Source organism: Gopherus evgoodei, chromosome 7 (assembly GCF_007399415.2).
Source record: "Gopherus evgoodei ecotype Sinaloan lineage chromosome 7, rGopEvg1_v1.p, whole genome shotgun sequence".
Taxonomy (NCBI): domain Eukaryota; kingdom Metazoa; phylum Chordata; order Testudines; family Testudinidae; genus Gopherus; species Gopherus evgoodei.
The window spans coordinates 81051249-81076750 of record NC_044328.1 but is presented as its reverse complement, the minus strand read 5'-3'; the positions used below and the strand labels follow the sequence as shown (position 1 = coordinate 81076750).

General features: G+C 55.9%; 1 protein-coding gene across 1 annotated transcript in view; it reads left to right on the top strand.

Annotated features, from left to right (window-relative positions):
* The window catches only part of GNAI2 (G protein subunit alpha i2), a 223662-nt gene that overhangs the window by 174677 nt on the left and 23483 nt on the right, over positions 1-25502 (top strand). The window contains exon 5 of the mRNA XM_030568270.1: positions 23495-23623. Within this exon, the coding sequence (XP_030424130.1) occupies positions 23495-23623 (129 nt within the window). The remainder of the gene's footprint in view (positions 1-23494; positions 23624-25502) is intronic.

Here is a 25502-nt window from a genome sequence, read left to right as displayed (position 1 = left end):
ATTCAGGGCAACGACAGGCTTCGTCACTCGGACCTGCAGCCTCTTCGCCTCACGGTGGCTGCTGCGTACCTGAGTCGGGGGTGTGAGGCAGCCTTCCACCTGCTCAACGTACCGGGCCAGGTGGAAGCGTTTCTTCTACAGCTGCAATACGCTCGATCTTGCTCCTGCTGAGGTCTCGATCCCCCTCTATTTGGCCTGCCTCTGGCCTTCAGCGGCAGGACCTGGCGGTATCATCGCTGAGGATACGCTCAGCAGCCATCTCTACCTTCCAGCAGGCTAAGGTGGACGTTCCGTGTACTCGCGCTCTATGGGTTCGAGGCCCCTCAAGGGCTTGGAGCGCTTGCACCCTCGGGTGCGCCGCCCAGCCCCAACCTGGGACCTCAACCTAGTCTTGGCCAGACGGGTCTCCGAGCTCAGAGCTCTTACGGTGGTTCCGCCGTACATTAGGTTTCACAAAGACAAGGTGCAGTTATGACCGCACCCGGCTTTCCTCCCTAAGGTGGTTTCGGCCTTTTATGTTACCCACAGCTCAACGCAACGGGCACAACCATTGCACTCCTTGGACATCTGTGGAGTGCTCGCATTATATTGTGCTGACAGAACCATTTCCTAAGGTGCCCCAGCTCTGTCCCGGTAGCGGGCCACAGGGAGGGCTTGCTTGTTCTCCTCTCAGAGGATCTCATCTTGGGTGATGGCGGACATCCCCACTTGTTATGATTTGGCTCATATTTCTCCAAGCCACATCACCGTGCATTCTACCAGGGCTCAGGCTTCATCTGCCGCCTTGCTGGCTCGTGTTTCTACCCACGAGATCTGTCGCGAAGCTCCTTTGGTCCTCGGTCCATACCTTTGCTTCGCAGTATGCCCTGGTTCAACAGTCAAGAGAGGCTGTAGCCTCTGGCTCAGCAGTTTTCATTCTGCCACATTTCACTCCGACCCCACCGCCTTTGTAAGGCTTGGGATTCACCTAACTGGAATGGATATGAGCAATCACTCGAAGAAGAAAAGACGGTTACTCACCTTTGTAACTGTTGTTCTTCGAGATGTGTTGCTCATATCCATTCCACACCCGCCCTCCTTCCCCACTGTCGGAGTAGCCGGCAAGAAGGAACTGAGGAGCGGGTGGGCCGGCAGGAGTATATATCAAGCGCCATGGTGGGCCGGCCCACTGAGTTGCTAGGGTAAAAGTTTTCCGACGAATGTGCACGCGCGGCGCACACACCTAACTGGAATGGATATGAGCAACACATCTCGAAGAACAACAGTTACAAAGGTGAGTAACCGTCTTTTTCTCTCTGGTGATGGATTTGAGGATAGAATTTTTAGCCTTTTCAATGGCCTCAGTCCAAATGAATACCTTGCTCTGCCCCAGGCCTGGTGAGGTAGGGCAGTATCAGCTCTGTTTTACACATGGGAAACTGAGGCACAGGGACTCCATGGCTTTCCCAAGGTCAGGCAGAGAATCTGTGGCAGAACTGGGAGCTGACCCCACTCAGTGTTTTCACCATCAGATTTTCTTTCCTTCCTAAGCATGGGCTTGCTCAGAACCACTTCCTGCCACGAGTAAAAGCCCACTGGAGGATCCGTTCCTGGGGAGAGCCTTGGGGCGCAATGGGAGAAATGAGTTCCAGAAGCTCAGCTTCAGTTCTGGCAGATGAGGGATATAGAAGAGGCTGTCTGTGCAGGAAGGTTAAAATGGGGCCCCAGCTATCAGCTTGTTGTGACGTTGGGCAGCTTCCGATGCTGTCTGAACTGAACACGTGTGGTGGACGCTCAGATTATTAGCATCACCAGGGCTTGTCTCTATACAGTTTGTGATTCTTGATCTAGGGCTTGTTCTTAAATAGTTGTGAATGTGACTGTCAAATTCTGGCTCCAACAAATAAGTACCGACACCAGAGGCTGTGGGTCAGGGGCTAGATGGAGTGATGACCAAGACCAGATCTACATTACGGTGTCTGCCAGCAGAGCTGTGCCAGGCAGGGTGTGAAGCAGTCCAACCATCATAGCTGTGCCAACGGAAGGCCCTAGTGGAGATACAGCTTTGCTGTCAGGACTGTGCTTTCACCAGTGGAGCTTGATTAGCTCGTGGGGGTTGGTTTCACTATCCAGGGACAAAGTGCAGCTTTCCCCAGTGCAGCTACGCCCACACTAGGAGCATTGCCAGTATAGCTGTAATGGTAAAGCACGGCTAGTGTGTGTTTAGCCAAGACAGCCTGAGCTGTGGGGCACAGCATGCGATTTAGCTCTGCAAATAAGCCACCTTAATCCTCTTTGTTTTCCCAGGGCTTGTTGTTTGCACACAGCTAATAGGACAGTGACAATAAGCCGGTATCTCTTTGCATCCAGCGATAAGCACAGGGCAAAGGCTGTGTTTCTTTGCATGATCTTTTCTCAGCCGAGCAGGAGTCCAGGAGCCCTCCGCCCTTCCTTGCTTTGTTGTTCTGGTGTTACGTAGAAAGGCTGCCTGGCCCGCGGCGGGGAACTTGTAGCTGTGCAGGAAGGAACTCAGTAATGCTAATGATAATGGAACGGCTCCATGGGAGGGCTGCAATCGGAACAAAGTGGCAGGCACAGTTTGTGCTGGCCATGCCCAGACAGTCCCACACGTGTGTGGGTTCCTGCAGACTCCTCTCCCGGCCGCCAGCATTGCAGAAAAAGCTCAGTTCCTGCCGCAAAGCTTCAGGTTTACCTGAAAACAGCTCACAGAAGTGTGCTTGTCTTTAGCACCCAGATGCCCAAATCTCAGTGGGGTCTAAACCCAAATAAATCTATTTTACCTCATAAATTGCCCCTCCTCTATAGCACTGATAGAGATGCACAGCTGTTTGCTCCCCCAGGTATTAATACATACTTTGAGTTAATAGGTAAAAAGTTACTTTATTAAATACAGAAAGTAGGATTCAAGTGGTTCCAAGTAGGAACAGACAGAACAAAGTAAGTCACCAAGCAAAATAAAAGAAAATGCGCAAATCTATGTCTAATCAAACTGAATACAGATAACCTCACCCTTAGAGATGCTTCATTAAGTTTTTTCCTCAGGCTGGACACCTTCCAGGCCTGGGCAAAATTCTTTCCCCTGGTACAGCTCTTGTTCCAGCGTAGGTGGTAGCTAGGGGATTCTTCATGATGGCTCCTCTCCTCCCTTTGTTCTGTTCTACCCCTTTATATATCTTTTGCATAAGGCAGGAATCCTTTGTCCCTCTCTGGGTTCCCACCCCCTTCCTCTCAATGAAAAGACACCAGGTTAAAGATGGATTCCAGTTCAGGTGACATGATCACATGTCACTGCAAGACTTCATTGCCCACTTGCTAGCGCACACATACAGAGGAAGACTCACAAGTAAAACACAGCCATCTGCAGACAATGGTCCTGGTTAATGGGAGTCATCAAGATTCCAAACCACCATTAATGGTCCACACTTTGCATAATTACAATAGGCCCTCAGAGTTATATTTCATATTTCTAGTTTTAGATACAAGGATGATACATTTATACAAATAGGAGAATCACACTCGGTAGATTATAAGCTTTATAATGATACCTTACAATAGACCTTTTGCATGAAGCATATCCCAGTACATTAAATTAGGTGGTAAAATCCATAGATGTCTCTGAGTCTCACAGGTACTATGGAGATAAGGGCCATAAAAGTAAGGCTGCAGGTTTGTCACAGAAGTCATGGATTCCAAGACTTCTGCAGCGGTCAGTGTGCCTGGTCCTTGGGCAGCTCAGGTGCAGTCTCAGGCCACCCTCCTCCACCCCCCAGCAGCAGAGTTGGGTGTGGGAGGGGGCAGGGGGTTGGGTCATGGAAAGAGGTGAGGTAGGCTCTGGACAGCACTTACCGGGGTGGCTTCCAGAAGTGGCGACATCCCCTTTGCTCAGTTGCTAGGCGCGGGCGTGGCCAGGCAGCTCTGCGCACTGCCTCCACCCAGAGTGCTGGCTTCACATCTCCCATTGCCTGGGAACCACGGCCAATAGGAGCTGTGGAGGCAGTGCACAGAGCTGCCTGGCCGTGCCTCCACCTAGCAGGTGAGCGAAGGGGAGTTGCTGCTTGTGGGGAGTCCCCCAGGTAAGTGGTGCCCAGAGTGCACCTCACCCTGTCCCGTGCCCCAATCCCCTGCCCCCTTCCATACCCAAAGTCTGCTGCTGCGGGGGTGGAGGAGGGTGGCCCGAGACTGCACCTGAGCTGGCCGAGGGCCTGGCACACTGACCGCTGCAGAAGTCACCGAATCCATGACTTCTGTGACAAACCCGGAGCCTTACTTTTTTGGCCCCTATCTCCATAGTACCTGTGAGACTCAGAGACATCTGTGGATTTTACCACCTAATATAACGTAACTGGGATATGCTTCATGCAAAAGGTCTCTTGTAAGGGGGGGGGAGGTGCGGAGCCAGGTAGGGAGCCTGCCAGCCCCCCACCATCAGCAGGGGTCCCAGGCTGCGTGCTTCCACCCAGCCCCTTGCCCCCAAGTTTTAGTCGGGTATATAGTAAAAGTCATGGATAGGTCATGGGCTCAGGGTTACTGCCCGTGACCTGTCTGTGACTTTTTAGTAAAAATACCCATGTCTAAAATGGAGCCTTACATATAAGTAACTGGATGGTGTAGAGTCCTACCCGAGCTGGGATCAGTGGGCGCTGGATGCCTAACTCCCTTAGGTGCCTTTAACTTCCTGACAGCAAGAGACTGTCCATGCCTCCAAGAGTTACCAGTGAAATAGATGAGCCAAAGGCTGGGAGACCTGGACAGCCTGTTCCGCCCCCTCCCTCCCTGGTGGTCGCTGCTGCTCTGGTGAAACATTAGCCTGCCACTTGAGAGCTTCAGCCTTCGGGAGGGACACTGGATCTCCCCAGCACCCATCCCCCTCACTGGAGGATTGCCCTAGCATAGGCGTTGACTCTGTGGGTGCTCCGGGGCTCAAGCACGTGGAGCAACGCTGTCGGCACTTGGGGGAGGGTGGAGAGCAGTGGGCGGAAGCCTTGGGGGAGGGGTTGGAGCAGGGTGGGAAGAGCCGGAGTGAGGGCAGGGTCTTGAGGGAAAGGGTGGAGCGGTGTGGGAAGAGGTGGAGCGAGGACAGGGCCCCAGGGGAAGGGGCAGACGGAGTGGGACATTGGGGCGGAGTCGGGGTGGAGCATCCCTTGGGGGGTGGAGGGGGATATAAAACTCGGTGCCTATGTGCCCTAGTCTTTAAGGTGCTGGTAGGGTTGCAAGTCCTCTTATAGGCATCCTGTGGGGGTCTTCAGGAAGGGGCAATGCCAACAGATTACAAGACCCTGCTCTCTGGATCCGTCAGCGTATCTAGGCTGCTGTTGCCTTGGCAGCACTTCACTTCATCTTGTTAAGTGGGGCAAGTGCCGCACCTTCTGCTCCCTTCCCCAGCAGGGCTCTTGGGCTGCTTTGCCTCTAGCACGGAGCTGCCTCTAGCACAGTCCACGCAGCGGTTAGTTCCTCTGTGGCTGGCTGAGCTGCAGCATTCCTTGCATCACTTTCCCCTTTGTCGTGGTGTTGGGACTCCAACACAGGGCACATGAGGGTAACTCACCTTGCCAAGGATCATAGAATATCAGGGTTGGAAGGGACCTCAGGAGGTCATCTAGTCCAACCCTCTGCTCGAAGCAGGACCAGAGAGATTTTTTGTCCCAGATTCCTAGGTGGCCCCCTCAAGGATAGAACTCACAACCCTGGGTTTAGCGGGCCAATGCACGCTCAAACCGCTGAGCTATTCCCCTGTGGCCCTGGAACTAGCAAATCTTTACTGCGAGTGCAAAGCAGCAGCCGTCAGGAGAGACGTAAGCTGCCACAAGCTTTACTCTGAGTTCAGGCCTTGTCATCTCAATAGTCCAGGCTAATGCACTGTTTGTGTGACACCAAGCAGCGAGTGGCTGGAAATGGGGCTTGTTGGCCCTCCAGCCAGCTAAGGAGTCACTTTGGGGACTCAGCGGGTTAAGGACACTCAGCAGGTGGGAAAAGGGAGTTTCTGATCTCTAACCTGATGTGGCACATCCTATCCCAGCCAAGCCAGGAATACTCATGAGCGCCTGGTCCCTAGTGGGAGAGGAGGGCGGGGAAGGGAGGAGGTGTACGAAAGGCCACAATAGCAGTTCAGCTTGTGCAGCCCCAGCCCTGCCCCTGGCTTTTGCTTCCTGTTTTTGTATTGTGAGGCTTAAAGAGTTTCCGGCTGTTTTTGAGCAGCCAGCTCATTTGCATGGTGCGGTCAGGCCTTTCTTTTTAAAGAAGAGTGAGCATGTTGGAGCCATGCCCTTGGAGTGGGGTGACGCTCTGGCTTAGGGCAGAGCTTGCATCCCTTCTTGTGGGGATCTCTGGGGCTACGAGGGCGCAGAGAACACGCGGTGTCTTCCTGTAGGCGCACCTGCTCACTGAATTGAAGATCAGAAAAAATCAGGGGGTTCAGATGTTCAGCTGGTGTAAATCAACATCACTTTATGGTCTTTGCTGCTGAGCTACTGGCCAGCACCATTGGCTCCCTACCTGGCACTGGTATTTCAGGCTCCCCTTTAATCCCTTGGCTCACCCTCACATTAAGTGTGTTCCCCTGGTGGCTCTGTGTCCAGTCCCTTCCCATTTGTACACAGGTGCTCTGTCCCACAATGACCATGGCGTGGTCACCGCCAGGAGCTTGGGGAGTGGAGCAACTCACATGGAGGCCAAGTGCATGCACGGCAAGGAGCTGGTGTTTACTGCATGGTCCAGCCAGCTTCAGGGTAGGAATGTGTGTTGGAGGTTAGGGTCCCTACCAGAGGTCTAGCTTTAAATGTGGTTTCCAGCAGGCTCCAGTCCTGAGGCTTGGACATCTTGAGTTTTCTCTGAGATGAGTGTGCCCAGCACCTGCCAGCTTTCCCATGCATGTCTTGGAGCATGTACCTCTGGCAGAATGAGGGCTGGACAGCATGGCTGAGCCTCACTTATTCAAATCAGTAGGCAGATGACAGGATCTCCTTGGGCCATGCTGCAGCTGATCAGGAGGCGAGGCCTTTCATATGCTCCTTGGTGTGGGCCCGAACTTGGGACTTGTCCTTGCTTCGCTGCAGGCTGATCTCTGCTGGGAGCACACCCCCATCTTGTCACACGAGCTGCTGCATCCGTGCCCCAGCTCTTGAAGAACAGGCTTTAAAAACTCCCAGGGAAGGGAAATGAGTGTTAATTAGCACAGCGGGAAGGTGAGGAGCTCTCCTGCAGGTAGGTGCCTCTCTCTGATTTCCCCAGGGACGGCTGTACGCTGTGTAAATTACCATGTAATAACTGCGCTGGGGATTCACCTGCCATTCCCCAACCTGGTCCCCGTTGTTCTTTGTGATGGAGGGGAATCTGTCATCGCAAAGTTTAGCTCTGGCCAGATTAGGGTGCTGCAAATCCCCTGATTAGCTTGATTCTAATTTGCTTAAAGGATGCTAGTTTGTAATAGCCCAATTAAGCAGCTAATCTGGGGCAATGTAAACTTTCGCTGACCTCCCAGGCAGTGTCGTGGGCAGGATTCCTGTGCCTGCGACACCGAATGTTCAAAGGTGCTGCTGTGCTCTGATGCTGCTTTTGGAGGCTGCTTCCTGGACTGAGTCCACAGTAACTGCCCGTGCTACCTAGAGCTCAGACTTGTCTCCAGCGGCTTTGAAGCACAGAGAAAAGACTGGCCCTGAAGTTTGCTTGGCAGATGAAAATTCTGTGGATACTTTATGCCAGACTGCTGGAGCTGGTGGTCACAGTAGAAGTACATAAGGTCAGAGCGTAGATGTGCAGGCTTGATCCTGCTGGGGGCTCTGATTTGTGCACCACACCCATCCGGAGCCTTTGCTTTAAAACCCCACGGTGCCAGTCTGCTGAGCTGAGACAGCATGTCTGCCTCTCCCTCGTCACCACCTGTGAGAGTACTAGGGCCTCCCATGCATTCAACAGGGCTACAGCTCCATGTGTAATCTGCTGTTCTCTCTGTGCGATCGCCTGGATTAATGCCATTTTCATCAGTCATTGTACAAGTCTCAGCTGAGAGAGAAAGCATTGAGCTAGGTTTCTGTCACGGACTGCTCCCTTACTGGAAAGATCATGACGCTGAAGAGTGACTTACACTAAATCTAACAGCCAACACTTGTTCAGGATTCCCAAAATGTCACCAGTGGTGCACTGAATCTCCCTTTCTTCTTCGAGTGATTGCTCACATCCATTCCAGTTAGGTGTGCGTGCACGTTCGTCGGAAACTTTTTACCCTAGCAACTCCAGTGGGCCGGCAGGTCGCCCCCTGGAGTGGCGCCGCCATGGCGCCCAATATATAACCCTGCCGGCCCGCCCGCTCCTCAGTTCCTTCTTACCGCCGTGTCGGTCGTTGGAACTGTGGAGCGCGGCTTAGCTGTCCTCCACGTCCCTAGCTCTCCTTGTTATCTCTCGATTATCTCTCGTACTGTTAATTAGATTGTTGAGTGTAGATAGTAGTACTTAAGTTAATAGGTTGTAAATAGTTCTTCGCTGGGGGCTTAGCCCTTCACGGCACCCGGCACCGGGCTCATGCCTGGTTCGTCGGGCTTCAAGCAGTGTGCGGCCTGCAAGAAGCCTATGCCCACCAGCGACCCCCACGACGCGTGCCTGAAGTGCCTGGGAGAATCGCACAGATCGGACAAGTGCCGCATCTGCAAGGCTTTTAAGCCAAGAACAAAGAAGGAGAGGGATCAAAGACTCCGAACTCTCCTTATGGAGGCGGCACTTGACCCGGCGGCTTCGCAGGCCGTGATCTCGGCGCCGGCACCGGATCGCACCGGCACCGGAAAGACTCCCCGGCACCGACCTTCTCCGGCACCGGGGACAGAACCGAGGCCGTCGAAGTCTACTACTCCGGCCAGGCAGACCCAACTGGAGCGCCCGGCCTCAACACCGGCCGCGGCGCCGCCGGCACCGTCGACTCCGGGTCCGTCGAGTCCGGTGCCGCCAAGCTCCCCCATGAGATCTGGGGTTGAGATATTGGTCCCATCCACGCCGGAGACCTTCGCCTCGGCTCGGGTCCTCATAGCACTGACTGAGTCCACTCAGCAGCCACCCCCGGTACCTCCGGTGCGGGTCGTGTCCCGAGGCAAGCCCATGATGTCGGCACCGTCTCGGGACTCACGCTCACGATCGAGGTCCCGACTCCACGGTCGCTCCAGCCGCCGCTCGCAGTCCCGGCACCGCTCCCCTTGGCGGTACCGGTCGCACTCGCGGCGCCAGTCGGCCTCAAGACGGTCGCGGTCGGACTCCAGCCGCCGATACCGGCACTGCGACTCCAGGAGCCAGTCCCGACGTTACTCGCCGCACTGGTCGACCTCCCGGCACCGAGTTGGTGGCAGGTCCCGGTCTCGGTCGACCTCCCGGCACCGAGCTGGTGGCAGGTCCCGGGCCCGGTCGACCTCCCGGCACCGAGCTGGTGGCAGGTCCCGGTCCCGATCCCGGCACCAAAGCGGCGGCCGGTACCGGTCTAGATCCCAGCACCGTGATAGAACCCGGTCCCGGTCCCGATCCCGGCACCGTTTTGACTCCCGGCACCGGTCCCCGGCACCGAGACATTCGTCCATGCCGACCCGCGCAGACCCTTACCAACCAGGGTCAGCTCCGCCGTGGCCTTCTAGACAGCCGTCGGTCTCTTCCCAAACGGACAGCGGGTATGCGCTGGGCACAGACCGGCAGGCGGCGCTATTTAGCGATCCGCCACAACAAGACCAAGGCCCGCAGCAATGGGGGTTCTAGACACCCTGGGCATACCATCAAGCCCAGGGGCCCCAACAGCTCCCTGCTAGGCCTGCGGCGGCGGAGCGCAGGGCGCCAGAAGCCTCATTGTCTCGCCCCCCTCCCTCCCCGGATCGGGAGGAAGGGTCCAAGCAACAAGACTCCGCTCTGGCTCCTGAGGCAGAGGCGAGGGCCGAGGGAGACCCTCCATTAGACACTCTCTTGCTGGGGGTCTCCTCATCCTCCTCCCCTGATGAAGAGGTGGCTGGTACCTCCTCCAACAGCCCCCCCCCCCCCCCGCTGGATCTCAGAGCGCACCAAGACCTCCTCCGGCGAGTAGCCCAGAATCTGAGTCTGCAAGCCGAGGAGGTCTCGGAAATAGAGGATCCGATCGTCACCATCCTCTCAGCAGATGCTCCCACCAGGGTCGCCCTGCCCTTCGTAAGAACCATCCAGGCCAACGCCAACACCATCTGGCAGTCTCCGGCCTCCATCCCCCCTACTGCGAAGGGCGTCGAGAGGAAGTACATGGCCCCTTCTAAAGGCTATGAGTACCTCCATGTACACCCGACGCCGGGTTCCCTGGTGGTTCAATCGGTGAATGACAGAGAGCGTCATGGGCAGGAGGCTCCAGCCCCCAAATCCAGAGAGGCCAGGCGAATGGACCTCCTCGGCCGTAAGGTATACTCGGCTGGGGCGCTGCAGCTCAGGGTTTCGAACCAGCAAGCCCTGCTGAGCAGATACACCTTCAACTCCTGGGTGGCAGCAGACAAATTTAAGGAGCTGCTGCCGCAAGACGCTCGCCAGGAATTTGCAGCCATCTTGGATGAAGGCAAGAAGGTTGCACGCACGTCCTTGCAAGCTTCTTTGGACGCTGCAGACTCGGCTGCCCGTACCCTCGCGTCGGGAGTAACGATGCGTCGCATCTCCTGGCTGCAGGTTTCTGGCCTTCCGCCGGAGCTCCAGCATACCATCCAGGACCTCCCCTTTGAAGGCCAGGGCCTGTTTTCTGAAAAGACAGACCCCAGACTCAAGAGTCTGAAAGATAATCGGGTCATTATGCGGTCCCTCGGGATGCACACACCGGTAACGCAACGCAGACCCTTCCGGCCACAGCAACAACAGCAGCGCAGGCCGTATTCCCAGTTCCGCCAGCGGCAGGACCTTTACAGGCGCCGCGGCAGGAATGGAAGGCGCAGGCATTCGGGGAACCAAGGAGGGCAGAACCAAGGCTCCTCTAAGCCCCCGCCTGGACCCAAGCCTTCATTTTGAAGGTGCGCTCGAGGGCGCAGTAACAGTTTCCCCCATGGATCCTTCCCCCCCGTTTTCCAACCGCCTTTCGTTTTTCCTCCCGGCGTGGTCCCAAATAACATCGGACCGCTGGGTCTTACGCACGGTGCAGACGGGATACCGCCTGCAGTTTGTATCATTTCCTCCTTCCCCCCCCCTTCCTCGTCCCTCTTCAGGGACCCCTCTCACGAGCAATTCCTTCGGCAGGAGGTGCAGACGCTCCTCAGCAAAGGAGCTATAGAGGCGGTTCCGGAAAACGAGAAAGGCAAGGGGTTTTATTCCCGCTACTTTCTGATCCCCAAGGCCAAGGGAGGCCTCAGGCCTATCCTCGACCTGCGAGAGCTCAACAAATACCTGGTGAAGTTGAAGTTCCGCATGGTATCCCTGGGGACCATTATCCCATCCCTGGATCCGGGAGACTGGTACGCCGCCCTCGACATGCAGGACGCGTATTTTCACATTGCCATTTGGCCACACCACAGACGTTTCCTTCGCTTCGTGGTGGGCCTCCTTCATTACCAATTTGCAGTCCTCCCATTTGGCCTGTCCGCGGCCCCGAGGGTGTTTACAAAATGCATGGCAGTGGTTGTGGCGCATCTTCGGCGCAATCGTATCCACATGTTTCCTTATCTGGACGATTGGTTGATTTGGGGCACGTCGGAACAACAAGTCCGCAGCCACGTCCGCGTGATCACCGGCATGTTCACCACTTTGGGCCTCTTGATAAACACGGACAAGTCCACCCTGATTCCCACGCAGAGGGTGGAATTCATCGGGGCCGTGCTGGACGCCACTGTGGCCAGGGCCTTACTGCCATTGCAGAGGTTCCAGGCCTTGTCGGCGATCGCTCAACGACTGCGGACAGCCCCCTTGACATCAGTGCGGACATGTCTAGCCCTGTTAGGCCACATGGCGGCTTGCACCTTTGTGACCGGTTACGCTCGGCTCCGCATGAGTCCCCTCCAGTTGTGGCTCATCGATCATTACAGGCCGGCAAGGCAGCCGCTAGACATGCTAATCACAATCCCCCAAGGGGTGTTAGATTCTCTCGGCTGGTGGCTAGACCAGTCCGTGCTATGTGCGGGACTCCCTTTCCACCCACCTCAGCCCTCGGTGTCCCTGACAACAGATGCCTCAGATCTAGGCTGGGGGGCCCACCTAGGGACCCTGAGAACGCAGGGCCTGTGGTCCCAGGAGGAGGCGGGGTTGCACATCAACATGCGGGAGTTGCGAGCGGTCCGCCTTGCTTGTCAAACGTTCTGCCATCAGCTTCAGGGTCGTTGTGTCGCAGTGTTCACCGACAACACGACGACCATGTATTATATCAACAAGCAAGGCGGCACCAGATCCTCCCCCCTGTGTCACGAGGCGATGCGACTCGGACTTTTGTGTAGCCCACTCCATTCACCTCACGGCTTCCTTCCTCCCCGGAGTACGGAACACGCTGGCGGATCGATTGAGCAGATCCTTCCTGTCGCACGAGTGGTCCCTTCGCCCGGACGTCGCCCTCTCCATCTTCCGGAGGTGGGGTTATCCCCGGGTGGACCTCTTCGCGTCCAGGGGGAACAGGAAGTGCCAAGCATTCTGCTCCTTTCAGGGCAGGGAGCCCGGGTCGATAGCGGATGCCTTCCTTATTCAGTGGTCGACCCACCTGTACTATGCGTTTCCCCCGTTCCCTCTGGTCCACAGGGTCCTTCTGAAGGTGTGCAGGGACAGGGCTCACGTGATCATGGTAGCCCCGGCATGGCCCAGGCAGCACTGATACCCCATGCTGCTGGACCTGACCATAGCCGACCCAGTTCCCCTGCCCCTTCACCCGGACCTGATTACCCAGGAGCACGGGACCCTCTGTCACCCGGACCTGCAGTCGCTACACCTAGCGGCGTGGCTCCTGCGTGGCTGACTGGTTCTGAGCTGCGCTGCTCCTCGCCGGTGAGGGAGGTGCTTTTGGGCAGCAGGAAGCCTTCCACGAGAGCGACATATTCGGCCAAGTGGAAGCATTTCTCCTGTTGGTGCATGGAGAGAAATCTCCGCCCTATGGAAGTGTCGGTGGCCGACATCTTAGACTACGTTTGGTCCCTCAAACAGCAAGGTCTGGCCATATCGTCGTTGCGAGTCCACCTGGCAGCTATCTCCACTTTTCACCCGGGTGCGGATGGTCGCTCTGTTTTTTCTCACCCGACGGTGTCTAGATTCCTTAAGGGGATGGAACGTTTATACCCTAACGTCCGTCCCCCTGCTCCAACCTGGGATCTTAACCTGGTGTTGTCCCGGCTCATGGGACCCCCCTTTGAACCGTTAGCCACTTGCTCCCTGCTTTTCCTCTCTTGGAAGACTGCCTTTCTAGTAGCTATCACCTCAGCTAGGCGGGTGTCGGAACTCCGGGCTCTTGTGGTAGACCCCCCGTATACAGTCTTCCACAAAGATAAGGTGCAGCTGAGACCACACCCTGCCTTTCTTCCCAAGGTAGTCTCGTCCTTCCACATCAGCCAAGAGATATTCCTTCCGGTTTTTTTCCCGAAACCTCACTCCTCAGGCAGGGAGCAGCAGCTCCACTCGCTTGATGTCCGTAGGGCTCTCGCGTTCTATGTAGAGAGGACTAAGCCCTTCCGCAAATCCCCCCAGCTTTTCGTGGCGGTAGCGGACCGCATGAAAGGGCTTCCTATCTCCTCCCAGAGGTTATCCTCTTGGGTGACGTCCTGCATCAGGACCTGTTATGACTTGGCCCATGTCCCTATGGGCCGTGTGACTGCGCATTCTACCAGGGCTCAGGCGTCGTCGCTGGCTTTCCTCGCCCGTGTGCCCATCCAGGAAATCTGTCGGGCAGCGACCTGGTCATCGGTCCACACCTTTGCTTCCCACTACGCCCTGGTCCAGCAGTCAAGAGAGGATGCGGCCTTCGGATCTGCAGTGCTCCATGCCGCTACTTCTCACTCCGACCCCACCGCCTAGGTATGGCTTGGGATTCACCTAACTGGAATGGATGTGAGCAATCACTCGAAGAAGAAAAGACGGTTACTCACCTTTGTAACTGTTGTTCTTTGAGATGTGTTGCTCGCATCCATTCCACACCCGCCCTCCTTCCCCACTGTCGGAGTATCCGGCAAGAAGGAACTGAGGAGCGGGCGGGCCGGCAGGGTTATATATTGGGCGCCATGGCGGCGCCACTCCAGGGGGCGACCTGCCGGCCCACTGGAGTTGCTAGGGTAAAAAGTTTCCGACGAACGTGCACGCGCGGCGCGCACACCTAACTGGAATGGATGTGAGCAACACATCTCGAAGAACAACAGTTACAAAGGTGAGTAACCGTCTTTTCCTGTAATTCAGAGGGTTTGTCTGCACTGCAGTTGGATGGTGAGATTGCAGCACATGTAGACATGCCCACGCTAGCTTTGATCTAGCCAGCACAAGTAACAGTAACAGTGAGGCTACAGCTGTGTGGGCTCGCCTCGCCCACCCAAACCCCTCTACATCCTTGAGTGGCCCCTGCCTTTCACTACTATTGTTACTCGAGCTAGCTTTGCTCTAGCTCAGAGGTCTAGTCTCCATTCAGGGGGTCCATGGATAGTTCCCGCTAAGGTACACACCTGCGTGGCTGCACGTGAGAGAATGAAAAGCCACCCATGCAGGCGTGGCTCCACTAATTAGGTGCCTGGACCCTGGAGAAGATGCACATGTAAGGTGAGGTAGTGACCTTGGGGGGAATAGGTGGTAGATGGGAGGGAGCAGTGGGGTGAGAAGAGGGGATGGGTGGAATTTGGGATGTGTAGGGCTGTGGGGGCCAGAGAAAGAGATGACTTTCCCCAGCTCCAGGGCTGCAGCTGCCGGAGAGAGACGGCCCTCCTTCCCAGCCCCAGCTTGGGGCTGCCGTGGCAGGGGAGAGAAGGCACATCCCCTACTGACATTAAAATACAAGTTCTTCTTCGAGTGCTTACTCATATCCATTCCAGTTAGGTGTGCACGTGCCGCGTGCACGCTCGTCGGAGACTTTTTACCCTAGCAACACTCGGTGGGCCAGCAGGTCGCCCCCTGGAGTGGCGCCGGCATGGCGCCTGATATATACCCCTGCTGGCCCGCCCACTCCTCAGTTCCTTCTTACCGCCCGTGTCGGTCGTTGGAACTGTGGAGCACGCCTAGCCGTTCTCCACCTCCCTAGCGTTTCACTCTTCTGTAGTCTAGTGTATATAGTTCAGTTATTATAGTGTTAGTTGTAGTTATAAAGTTAAGTAAGTATAGTTGTAAATAGTTATACTGAGGATCGGGGGTTCGCCCCTTTTTCCTCCCCGCGGTGCCAGGGCCCATGCCCGGTTCACCCGGCTTTAAGCCTTGTGCGGCCTGTCATCGGCCGATGCCAACAGGAGACCCGCACGACTCCTGTCTGAGGTGCCTAGGCGAGTCCCACCTTGTGGACAAGTGTCGGATCTGCAAGGCGTTCAAGCCCCGAACTAAGAAGGAGCGGGACAGTCGCCTGAAGCAGATCCTGATGGAGGCAGCGCTGACTCCCCCACCGTCAGCACCGACTCCGGCACCGGGACCAAGTGTCGCCTCCGCTCCGGACCGCCCGGCGCCAGCCAGGGCTCCAACTTCCCGCTCGGCACCGGCCCGGCACCCTAGCCGGCACCGCTCCCTCTCCCCGAGGAGCAAAAAGCACAGGGCTCCTGCGGTGCCTGCAACTGCACCACAGTCAGAGCGTGCCTCGAAATCTGACCGCCCGGCACCGTCATCTGCCGCGGCACCGAGCATCACCGCACCGTCGACTCCGGCCCCTCAGAGACCGTTGAGTCCGGTGCCATTCAGCTCCCCGGTGAGGACAGGGGTCGAGCTCGTCGCGCCCTCCACGCCGGAGACCTTCTCAGCAGCATGTGACATCATCGCATTGACAGAGCCCGAGCTGCCCCAACCCCCGGCACCGCCAGTGCAGGTTATACAATCGCTGGGCAAGCCCGCCATGGTACGGCCGCATTCGCCAGGCACTACCGAGCAGCGGTCCCGATCTAAATCGAGGGACCACTAACAGTGTCGCCGCTCGAGATCTAGACGCCACTCGCAGTCCCGGGACCGCTACCTGCGACACCGGTCGTACTCGCGGCACCGTTCGAGATCCCGGTCGCCGTTGTACTACTCTCGGCACCAGTGTAGATCGCGGCACCGACATTCATACCGCAGCCGATCCCGGCACGGCAGTGGACGGCACCGGTCGACCTCCCGGCACCGAGCCGGTAGCAGGTCCCGATCTAGATCACGGTACCGCCATGACTCCCGGTACCGTTCACCGGCACCGCGCAGCGACGTCGGGATGCGCAGAGGCCTGCCACAGTCATCGGCGGCTCCTCCCTGGCCTTCGAGGCACTCGTCTGCTTCGTCCCATATGGACAGCGCCTCTTACGGGGGTTCAGATGTGCACGCCCGCACGGACCAGGGTCCACCTCAATGGTCCTTTTGGACGCCCTGGGCATACCACCAAGCCCAGGGCGAACCTTTGGGACAAGCTCGCTCCAACCCATCGGAGCGTCGTGCACCAGAGACCACAATCAGTCGGCCCCCCCCCTCAGGTACGGAGGAAGACCCCACGGATACCATGGGGCAGCAGGATTCCCGGGAAACGGAGGCCCCTCTGGACGAGGCTTCAGTGCAAGAACCGCTTCTCCCTGGGGTGTCTTCGTCTTCGTCCCCGGATGAGGCGGTAGCGGGCACGTCTTCATCAGGGCCCCCGCCGATCGATCTCCGGGCACATCAGGACCTGTTGAGGCGAGTGGCCCAAAACATAAACCTTCCTGTAGAGGAAGTCCCGGAAGTAGAGGACCCGGTAGTAAGCATCCTCTCAACGGAGGCACCGACCAGGGTAGCCCTCCCCTCCATTAAGTCGATCCAGGCAAAGGCAGACACCATCTGGCAGTCTCCGGCCTCCATTCCACCCACTGCCCGCGGCGTGGAAAGGAAGTATATGGTACCATCCAAGGGGTATGAGTACCTCTACGTACACCCTGCTCCTTGGTGGTACAGTCAGTCAATGACCGGGAACGCCACGGCCAACAGGCTCCTGCTCCAAAATCCAGGGAAGCCAGGCACATGGACTTGCTGGGACGTAAAATTTATTCTGCTGGAGGCCTTCAGCTCCGTGTGGCGAACCAGCAGGCCCTCCTGAGCCGTTACAGCCACAACACCTGGGAGGCTGTCGGCAAATTTGCAGAGCTGCTCCCTCAGGACTCATGACAGGAATTTTCATCTCTCCTGGAAGAGGGCAGGAGGGTCGCCAGAACCTCGCTACAGGCGTCCTTAGATGCCGCAGATTCAGCAGTGAGGACTCTGGCGTCGGGCGTAGCCATGCGCCGTATATCGTGGCTGCAGTCTTCCGGACTACCGCCGGAGCTGCAATACACGATCCAGGACCTGCAATTCGACCAGCAGGGCCTCTTCTCTGAAAAGACGGATCCCAGGCTACAGAGCCTAAAGGATAACCGGGTCATCATGCGTTCTCTGGGAATGCACACGCCCCAGACTCAGAGAAGGCCATTCCGCCCCTACCATCAGCGCACTTACCCCCCGCCTCGCCCCAGACAAGACTTCAACCGGAGGCGAGGCCGGCCAAATCGCAGACGACAGTCAGGTCCTCAAAGGGGTAACACTTCCGGGTCCGAAAAGCCACCGCAGGGACCCAAGGCGAACTTTTGAAGGTGCACCCAAGAGCAGCGTACCAATCCCCTCTCTGGATCCACTCCATTTCCTCAACCGCCTCCGCCACTTCCTACCATCCTGGTCCCAGCTGACTTCGGATCGTTGGGTCCTGAGCACGGTGCAGTTTGGTTACCATCTTCAGTTTGTTTCTCCACCCCTCTCCCATCCTCCCTCCTCGTCCCTCTTCAGGGACCCCTCTCACGAGCCACTTATCGTCCAGGAGGTTCACAAGCTCCTGTCCATTGGGGCTATAGAGGAGGTGCCAAGGGAGCTAAGGGGCAAGGGGTTTTATTCCCGGTACTTCTTAATCCCCAAGTCAAAAGGGGGCCTACGACCCATCCTGGACCTGCGAGGCCTGAACAAATTCATCAAAAAGTTCAAGTTCTGCATGGTAACATTAGGAACCATCATTCCTTCCCTGGATTCCAGAGTTTGGTACGCCGCTCTCGACATGAAGGATGCGTACTTCCACATTGCGATCTTCCCCCCGCACAGACGGTATCTCCGCTTTCTGGTGAATCAGGACCACTACCAGTTCACGGTCCTCCCCTTTGGGCTCTCCTTGGCGGTATGTATGGCGGTCGTCGCTGCTGCCCTGCGACGTCGTCGTATCCATGTCTTCCCTTACCTCAACGACTGGCTCATCCGAGGCACGTCGGAAGAGCAGGTGACCAGACACATCACCATCATCACGGAGCTGTTTGCGAGCCTAGGCCTGACCATCAATCCGGACAAGTCCACTCTGGTACCTACGCGGAGAATAGAATTCATAGGGGCAGTGCTGGACTCCAACCTCGCGACGGCCAGCCTCCCCCGGCACCGATTCCAAGCCATAGTGTCCATGGTCACAAGCCTGCGGGCCTTCCCGACCACATCTGCTCGAACGTGCCTCGCTCTCCTGGGGCACATGGCCGCATGCACCTTCGTCACCAGACACGCAAGACTCCGCATGTGCTCGTTGCAGACCTGGCTCGCGTCGGTCTATCGACCACTCAGGGATGCCATAGACACAATCGTAACGATTCCACCGAATGTTCTAGGCTCCCTAGGCTGGTGGACAATGCCCTCCCAAGTGTGTGCGGGCCTACCGTTTCACGCCCCACAGCCATCAGCGTCCCTGACAACGGACGCATCATCGCTGGGCTGGGGGGCACACCTGGGGACCCTGCATACACAGGGCCTGTGGTCACAGAGAGAGTTGACTCTTCACATCAATGTGCGGGAGCTACGGGCCGTTCGCCTAGCATGCCAGACATTCCAACGCCATTTGCACGGTCGTTGTGTTGCGGTATTCACGGACAACACACTGGCCATGTATTACATCAACAAGCAGGGCGGGACCCGGTCCTCCCCGCTGTGTCAGGAAGCAATACGTCTGTGGGACTTTTGCATAACCCACTCTATTCATCTAGTGACCTCCTTTCTCCCGGGAGTGCGGAACACCCTGGCGGATCACCTGAGCAGATCCTTCCTGTCCCACGAATGGTCCATCCATCCGGACGTCCTCTGTGTCATTTTCCAGAGGTGGGGGTTTCCCCAGATAGACCTGTTCGCCTCCAGATCAAACAGGAAATGCCAGGTGTTCTGCTCTCTGCAGGGTCGCTCCCCGGGCTCCCTGTCGGACGCGTTTCTCATACCGTGGACGGGTCGCCTTTGCTACGCCTTCCCACCCTTCCCTCTTGTCCATCGAGTCCTGATCAAGGTCCGGAGAGACAAGGCCCGCCTCATCCTGATCACTCCGGCGTGGCCGCGGCAGCCTAGGTACACCATGCTGCTCGATCTGTCCCTGGCGAATCCGATTGCCCTACCTCTTTGGCCGGACCTGATCACGCAGGACTTCGGCAGGATGCGCCATCCGGATCTACAGTCCCTCCATCTGTCTGCATGGCTCCTGGCTGGTTAAGCCAATCCGAGTTGCGCTGTTCCGATGCAGTACAACAAGTGTTGTTGGGCAGCAGGAAGCCTTCCACGCGTTCAACCTACCTAGCGAAATGGAAACGCTTCTGCTGCTGGTGTAGTCAGCACAGCCACGATCCACTCGCCGTACTAGTCCCCACCATCTTGGACTACGTGTGGTCTCTCAAGCAGCACGGCTTGGCGATCTCCTCCCTACGCGTCTACCTCGCGGCTATATCCACCTTCCACCCAGGCGAGCCTGGCAAGTCCGTCTTTTCTCACCCAATGGTGTCAAGATTCATCAAGGGCCTGGAGCGGCTCTATCCCCAGGTCAAACGGCCTACCCCTACTTGGGACCTGAACCTGGTTCTAACCAGGCTCATGGCGCCCCCCTTCGAGCCCTTAGCCACATGCTCGCTGCTGTACCTATCCTGGAAGGTGGCCTTCCTAGTCGCTATTACATCGGCCCGGCGAGTCTCGGAGCTTCGGGCTCTGACCGTGGACCCCTCCGTACACGGTGTTCCATAAGGACAAGGTACAGCTGCGACCGCACCCGGCGTTCCTCCCTAAGGTCGTTTCCGCCTTCCATATTAACCAAGATGTCTTTCTGCCAGTCTTTTACACAAAGCCGCATTCATCCCGAAGAGAGCAACAGCTCTACTCCTTGGACGTCCGAAGAGCTCTCGCGTTCTACATTGAGAGAACAAAAATCTTCCGGCGTTCACCACAATTGTTTGTGGCAGTAGCAGAACGCATGAGAGGCACGGCAATCTCCTCCCAGCGTATCGCATCCTGGGTCACGTCCTGCATCAGGACATGTTACGACTTGGCCAGTGTGCCAACGGGACCCCTGACCGCCCATTCTACCAGGGCTCAGGCTTCCTTGGCCGCATTTTTGGCTCATGTCCCCATACAGGAAATCTGCCGTGCGGCCACATGGTCTTCTGTGCACACCTTCGCATCACACTATGCGCTGGTACAGCAAGCTAGAGACGATGCCGCTTTTGGCGCAGCGGTTTTGCAGGCTGCAACGTCTCACTCCGACCCCACCGCCTAGGTAAGGCTTGGGAATCACCTAACTGGAATGGATATGAGCAAGCACTCGAAGAAGAAAAGACAGTTACTCACCTTTGTAACTGTTGTTCTTCGAGATGTGTTGCTCATATCCATTCCACACCCGCCCTCCTTCCACACTGTTGGAGTAGCCGGCAAGAAGGAACTGAGGAGCGGGCGGGTCAGCAGGGGTATATATCAGGCGCCATGCCGGCACCACTCCAGGGAGCGACCTGCTGGCCCACCGAGTGTTGCTAGGGTAAAAGTCTCCTACGAGCGTGCACGCGGCGCGCGCACACCTAACTGGAATGGATATGAGCAACACATCTCGAAGAACAACAGTTACAAAGGTGAGTAACCGTCTTTTGTGTGCTTTTATTTGTAGAACAAAAAGAAGTTTATTAAGGTTTTTTTATAGTGCTTTTATCCAAAGCACTTTACAACAGTTAGCTAATGGTACAAACAACATTTGGAAAGATCATTAAGTGGTCTGCCAAGATCCTCAGCAATTTTCAGCTGGTCCGCCAAAAAAAAAGTTTGAGAACCACTGCTCTAGCTAGATCAGCGCTAGCATGGGTCTGTTGACATATGCTGCAGCCACACCTCTCATTGTGGTGTAGGTATCCCCAGAGGTGCAGCCTGGGGGGGCTGTAGGCCCCAGCATGGAATGCTCTGCCTTGATCTGAGCAGCCTAGATGCAGGACTTGCCAGGACATGTGGATTCAGCACCCCACATCTCTATTGCTGGGGGGTGGGGATTATGCTTAGTTAAGGACTTAATCCGGGGGGGGGGGGGGGTTTGAATCACGCCAGGAACGGTAAAGGATCGTCACGCTTTTGGTGTTTTGGGGGAAGCCGCTCTTTGCCTCTTGTCAGTCCTTCTCCCGGGTCCTCCAACAGGCCCCTGCCCAAATGTGCTGTATGCAGTGAAGGCCCTGTGAACTCCATCCCAGGGCCCACCAGTGAGGGCTGCGTGCTAGAGGCAGAAGGGGTAGGGAGCATTTGCTGATCATCCCCAGCTGACAATGGAAGCAGAGTTGCCCCATCAGGGTATTTCTGCCTGGACTGCATCACTGCCGCCCCATCTCCTCCCCTACCCCGGCACCTCCCTCTTCCTCCCAGGATGGAGGGGTTTGTGTTTTTGACTATAAATGGCGCACAGCCATCAATTGTTTCCGCTCTCTGTGTGGTTTGTTGCCATAGTGATGAATACTTTCCTTTCTCATTTTTTTCCTGAGAGCAGCACCGTATCAATGCAGCTCCGTAGCTGTGATTAGCTCAGAATGGGGTGGGGGAAAACAGTACTGCTTTGAGCACGAGACAGGATCTGCTTCCCCAGAAAAGCTCCAGTTATACCCAGGCACCATAGTTTACCCAGCTGGGAGCAAGGAAATTGACAAGGGTGGCAGATATATGCTGCAGAACAGCATAACACAGTAATGTGGCACAAAACCCCCACCCTTATGGGGCATATTTTCTGAATGATGCAGCCCTGGCCCTTGGTTTGATTGTACCATCCTCACTATTTCAATAGCTCAGAAGGCCTCTGACGGGTTTCAATGAGGAGCAAAATTTTTAGCTAGTGCAAATGACTCCCACTAGTGAAAGTACTGAGTAAAAATGCAGGAAGAGCCAAAGTTCAGCCTATACATGCAGCCCCCAGCCTGCCTGGACTACACATCCCAGCATGCAGTGTTCCACCTTGATTGAGGAGCCTGCTACACTGAATGCCGGGACATGCTACAGGCTGGGGACTGACTGGCTAAGCAGCAGTTCTGTAGAAAAGGACCTGGGGATTACAGTGGACAAGAACCTGGATATGAGTCAGCATTGCCAAGAAGGCTAATGGCATATTGTGCTGCATTAATAGGAGCATTGCCAGCAGATCGAGGGAAGTGATTGTTCCCCTCTGTTTGGCACTGGTGAGGCCACATCTGGAATATTGTGTCCAGTTTTGGGCCACCCCCTATAGAAAGGATGTGGACAAATTGGCGAGAGTCCAGTGGAGGGCAACGAAAATGATGAGAGGGCTGGAGCACATGACTTATGAGGAGAGGCTGAGGGAACTGGGCTTGTTAGTCTGCAGGAAGAGAAGAATGAGGAAGGATTTGATAGCTGCTTTCAACTACCTGAAGGGGGGTTCCAAAGAGGATGGAGCTCGGCTGTTCAGTGGTGCAGATGACAGAACAAGGAGTAATGGTCTCAAGTTGCAGTGGTGGAGGTCTAGGTTGGATATTAGGAAACACTATTTCACTAGGTGGGTGATGAAGCACTGGAATGGGTTACCTAGGGAGATGGTGGAATCTCCATCCTTAGAGGTTTTTGATGCCCGGCTTGACAAAGCCCTGGCTAGGATGATTTAGTTGGTGTTGGTCCTCCTTTGAGCAGGGGGTTGGACAGATGGCCTCCTGAGGTCTCTTCCAACCCATATCATCTATGATTCTATGTAGTTTCCATGGGCCATGGCTCCATATGGAAGATGAAGTGCAGCTGGGGTCCGTTTCTCACATGATTCCCCACCTGCAGTGTGTTTCTGTTTGGGCTGGGGCTCCATGCTCACACTAGGAAATGGCTCCAGCTTGCTGGAATCTCTGCTGGCCTTTTTCCCCTACTAACTGGCCAGGAGATAGGTGTGAAGGAGACTTTATTTATTTAACAAACATGGACATGTTCCCTGGGCAGCTTTATTCCCATTGTCCTGCCATGCCAGAGGGTCTGAGTCCCTCTGGAACCAACACTGCGGTGTGGCCCAGTTTCCTGTTTTCCCCGAAAGCACCCAGTCTGTGTAATAGCCAGGAGGGCAGAACCTTGAGACTGCACCAAGCCACATCCCTTGGCTTGCCTTGCTGACGCAGCTTTCTTTGTGTTCTCTCTGCAGCTACCTGAATGACCTGGAGAGGATAGCCAGAGGGGATTACATTCCAACCCAGCAGGATGTGCTGAGGACCAGGGTGAAGACCACGGGCATTGTAGAGACTCACTTCACGTTTAAGGACCTGCATTTCAAGTAAGTGGGAGCTTCAGGACATGCTGGCCCCTTCATTTCACCTCTCCTGGTGTCACTTGGGCTCATTCCGTTCAGCCTTAGCTTTCCCTAGGGAGACGGGAGCCTGTCCTGCCAGCAAAACAATTCTCAGCGTGATGCACCTGCAAATGCCTTGGTTTTTAAGAAGGAGATGCAGCCTCCAGGTCTGAGCATGCGGCTCCCTATCTTGATCCTTGTGGACTTGGGCCAATGTGGACTGTTGCATGCTGGGATTTGCAGTCCTTACAGGGGTCAGGCCTGAGATGGAAAACAGCTTTAATTAGCTTCCTGCCAAAGGTAGGGGCAGGCTATCTGCAAGGATACGTCTACACTGCACACTAAGCCCAGGCTCCAACTTGGATTTGAGTCCAAGCCTCCCTTCCAGGCACATACACATCAGGTCTCAGTCTGACCCTGCTTAGGAGGTGGATCAGAGCCCAAGTCCCATCATTTTGCAGTGTGGACATGGCTCAAGCTGCAGCCCTGAGTCAGAAGGGCCACGTAGTGCAGCGTGGATGCGTTAGCACAATGCACTGTGGACACCTGAGCACGGGCTTGGAAACACTGAGTGCAAAAGCCCGGGTCCCTCAAACCCAGGCTTAGTGTGCTATTGTAGACACACCATAGGCGCCAACAGTTTGGACCGCACCGTCTGAACATGTCTGAGGCTGAATCCTTGTCCAGCCTAACATCTGACCTGCTAGGAGCTAAGCTCAACTCAGCAACACTGACTCTCACTGAGTTCAGCTGGCCTGTGAGGACGTCCCCTCCATTCATGTCCCGTTGCAGCTGGTAGCCAGGCTGGAAAGTGAGGAGACGTGTTGATGCCTCTCCCAGGGAGAGAGCTTGTAATGTTGCCGTAGCCACAGTGGTGCAGTTAAGATCAGAACCAAGCCCTGTCTCCATCTCCAGCTCCTGTCGTGTAACTTGGGCATCTGTTGGATTAGCTAGTCAATGCTCCTGCTGTGCTGGTGTGGGGGAGGCCAGGCTCAGCATGAGGATGTGGCTCAGGTGACCCCCGACCAAACTAATTCTTGGAATAAACAGCTGCACTCCACTGACCACCTCAGAGCTGGGCCTGGGCTGCAGCTGGTACCCGGCTTTTATCCTGGGCTCTGCCACTAGCCTACTAGGTGACCTTGGCAGGTCACTTCACCCCTCCGTGCCTCAATTTCCCCATGTGTAAATTGGGAATAATACCTGGTGGGCAGGGTCAAGATTTAATTCCCTGTTTAGAGTACTTTGAGATCCTCAGATTAACAGTGCTAGAGAAGGACAGCGTAGCTAGCCGTGTGTTAGTGTCACTGGCGTGTAGGAGAAGAATTAGCATAGTGGAAACGCACTGAACTATTCTGCCCTCCTAAATGTCTGTCTCTGTTTGTTCTAAGGGAGAATGAGCATGCTGTACCCTGGTGCGTGGTGTCTCGTAGGCAAATGAGTGGAAATCTGTTTGGTCTCAGCCTAGGCCGCGCATTGCAGAATCTTCCTAGAAGTTAGCACAGCTGTCTTTTCAGAGCTGGAATAGCTGAGGGGCTGCAGGTCAGGAATGGGAAGCTTTGGCGGAGCAGGGCATTGGCAAAGGGGTGGGGGAGCATGTCTATACAGTGCACTTACTCTCTTTGCTTTCACAAGGACCAAACTGACCCACAGGATACAGGTAGAAATAAGCATTGGCTTCCCACCTGTTTATACTGTATCATTCAGCTTTTAAATTTGTAGCTCCCCTAGCCAAATTTCTTCCCATTCCAAGAGGCTGCAGTGCAGCTAATCCCCCTAGCGCTATGTGTGCATTAACTGGGAGGGAGGGATGCAGTTGCCAGCATGACAGCAGGGTTGAGGGTGATTATCTTAGCTCTTCACT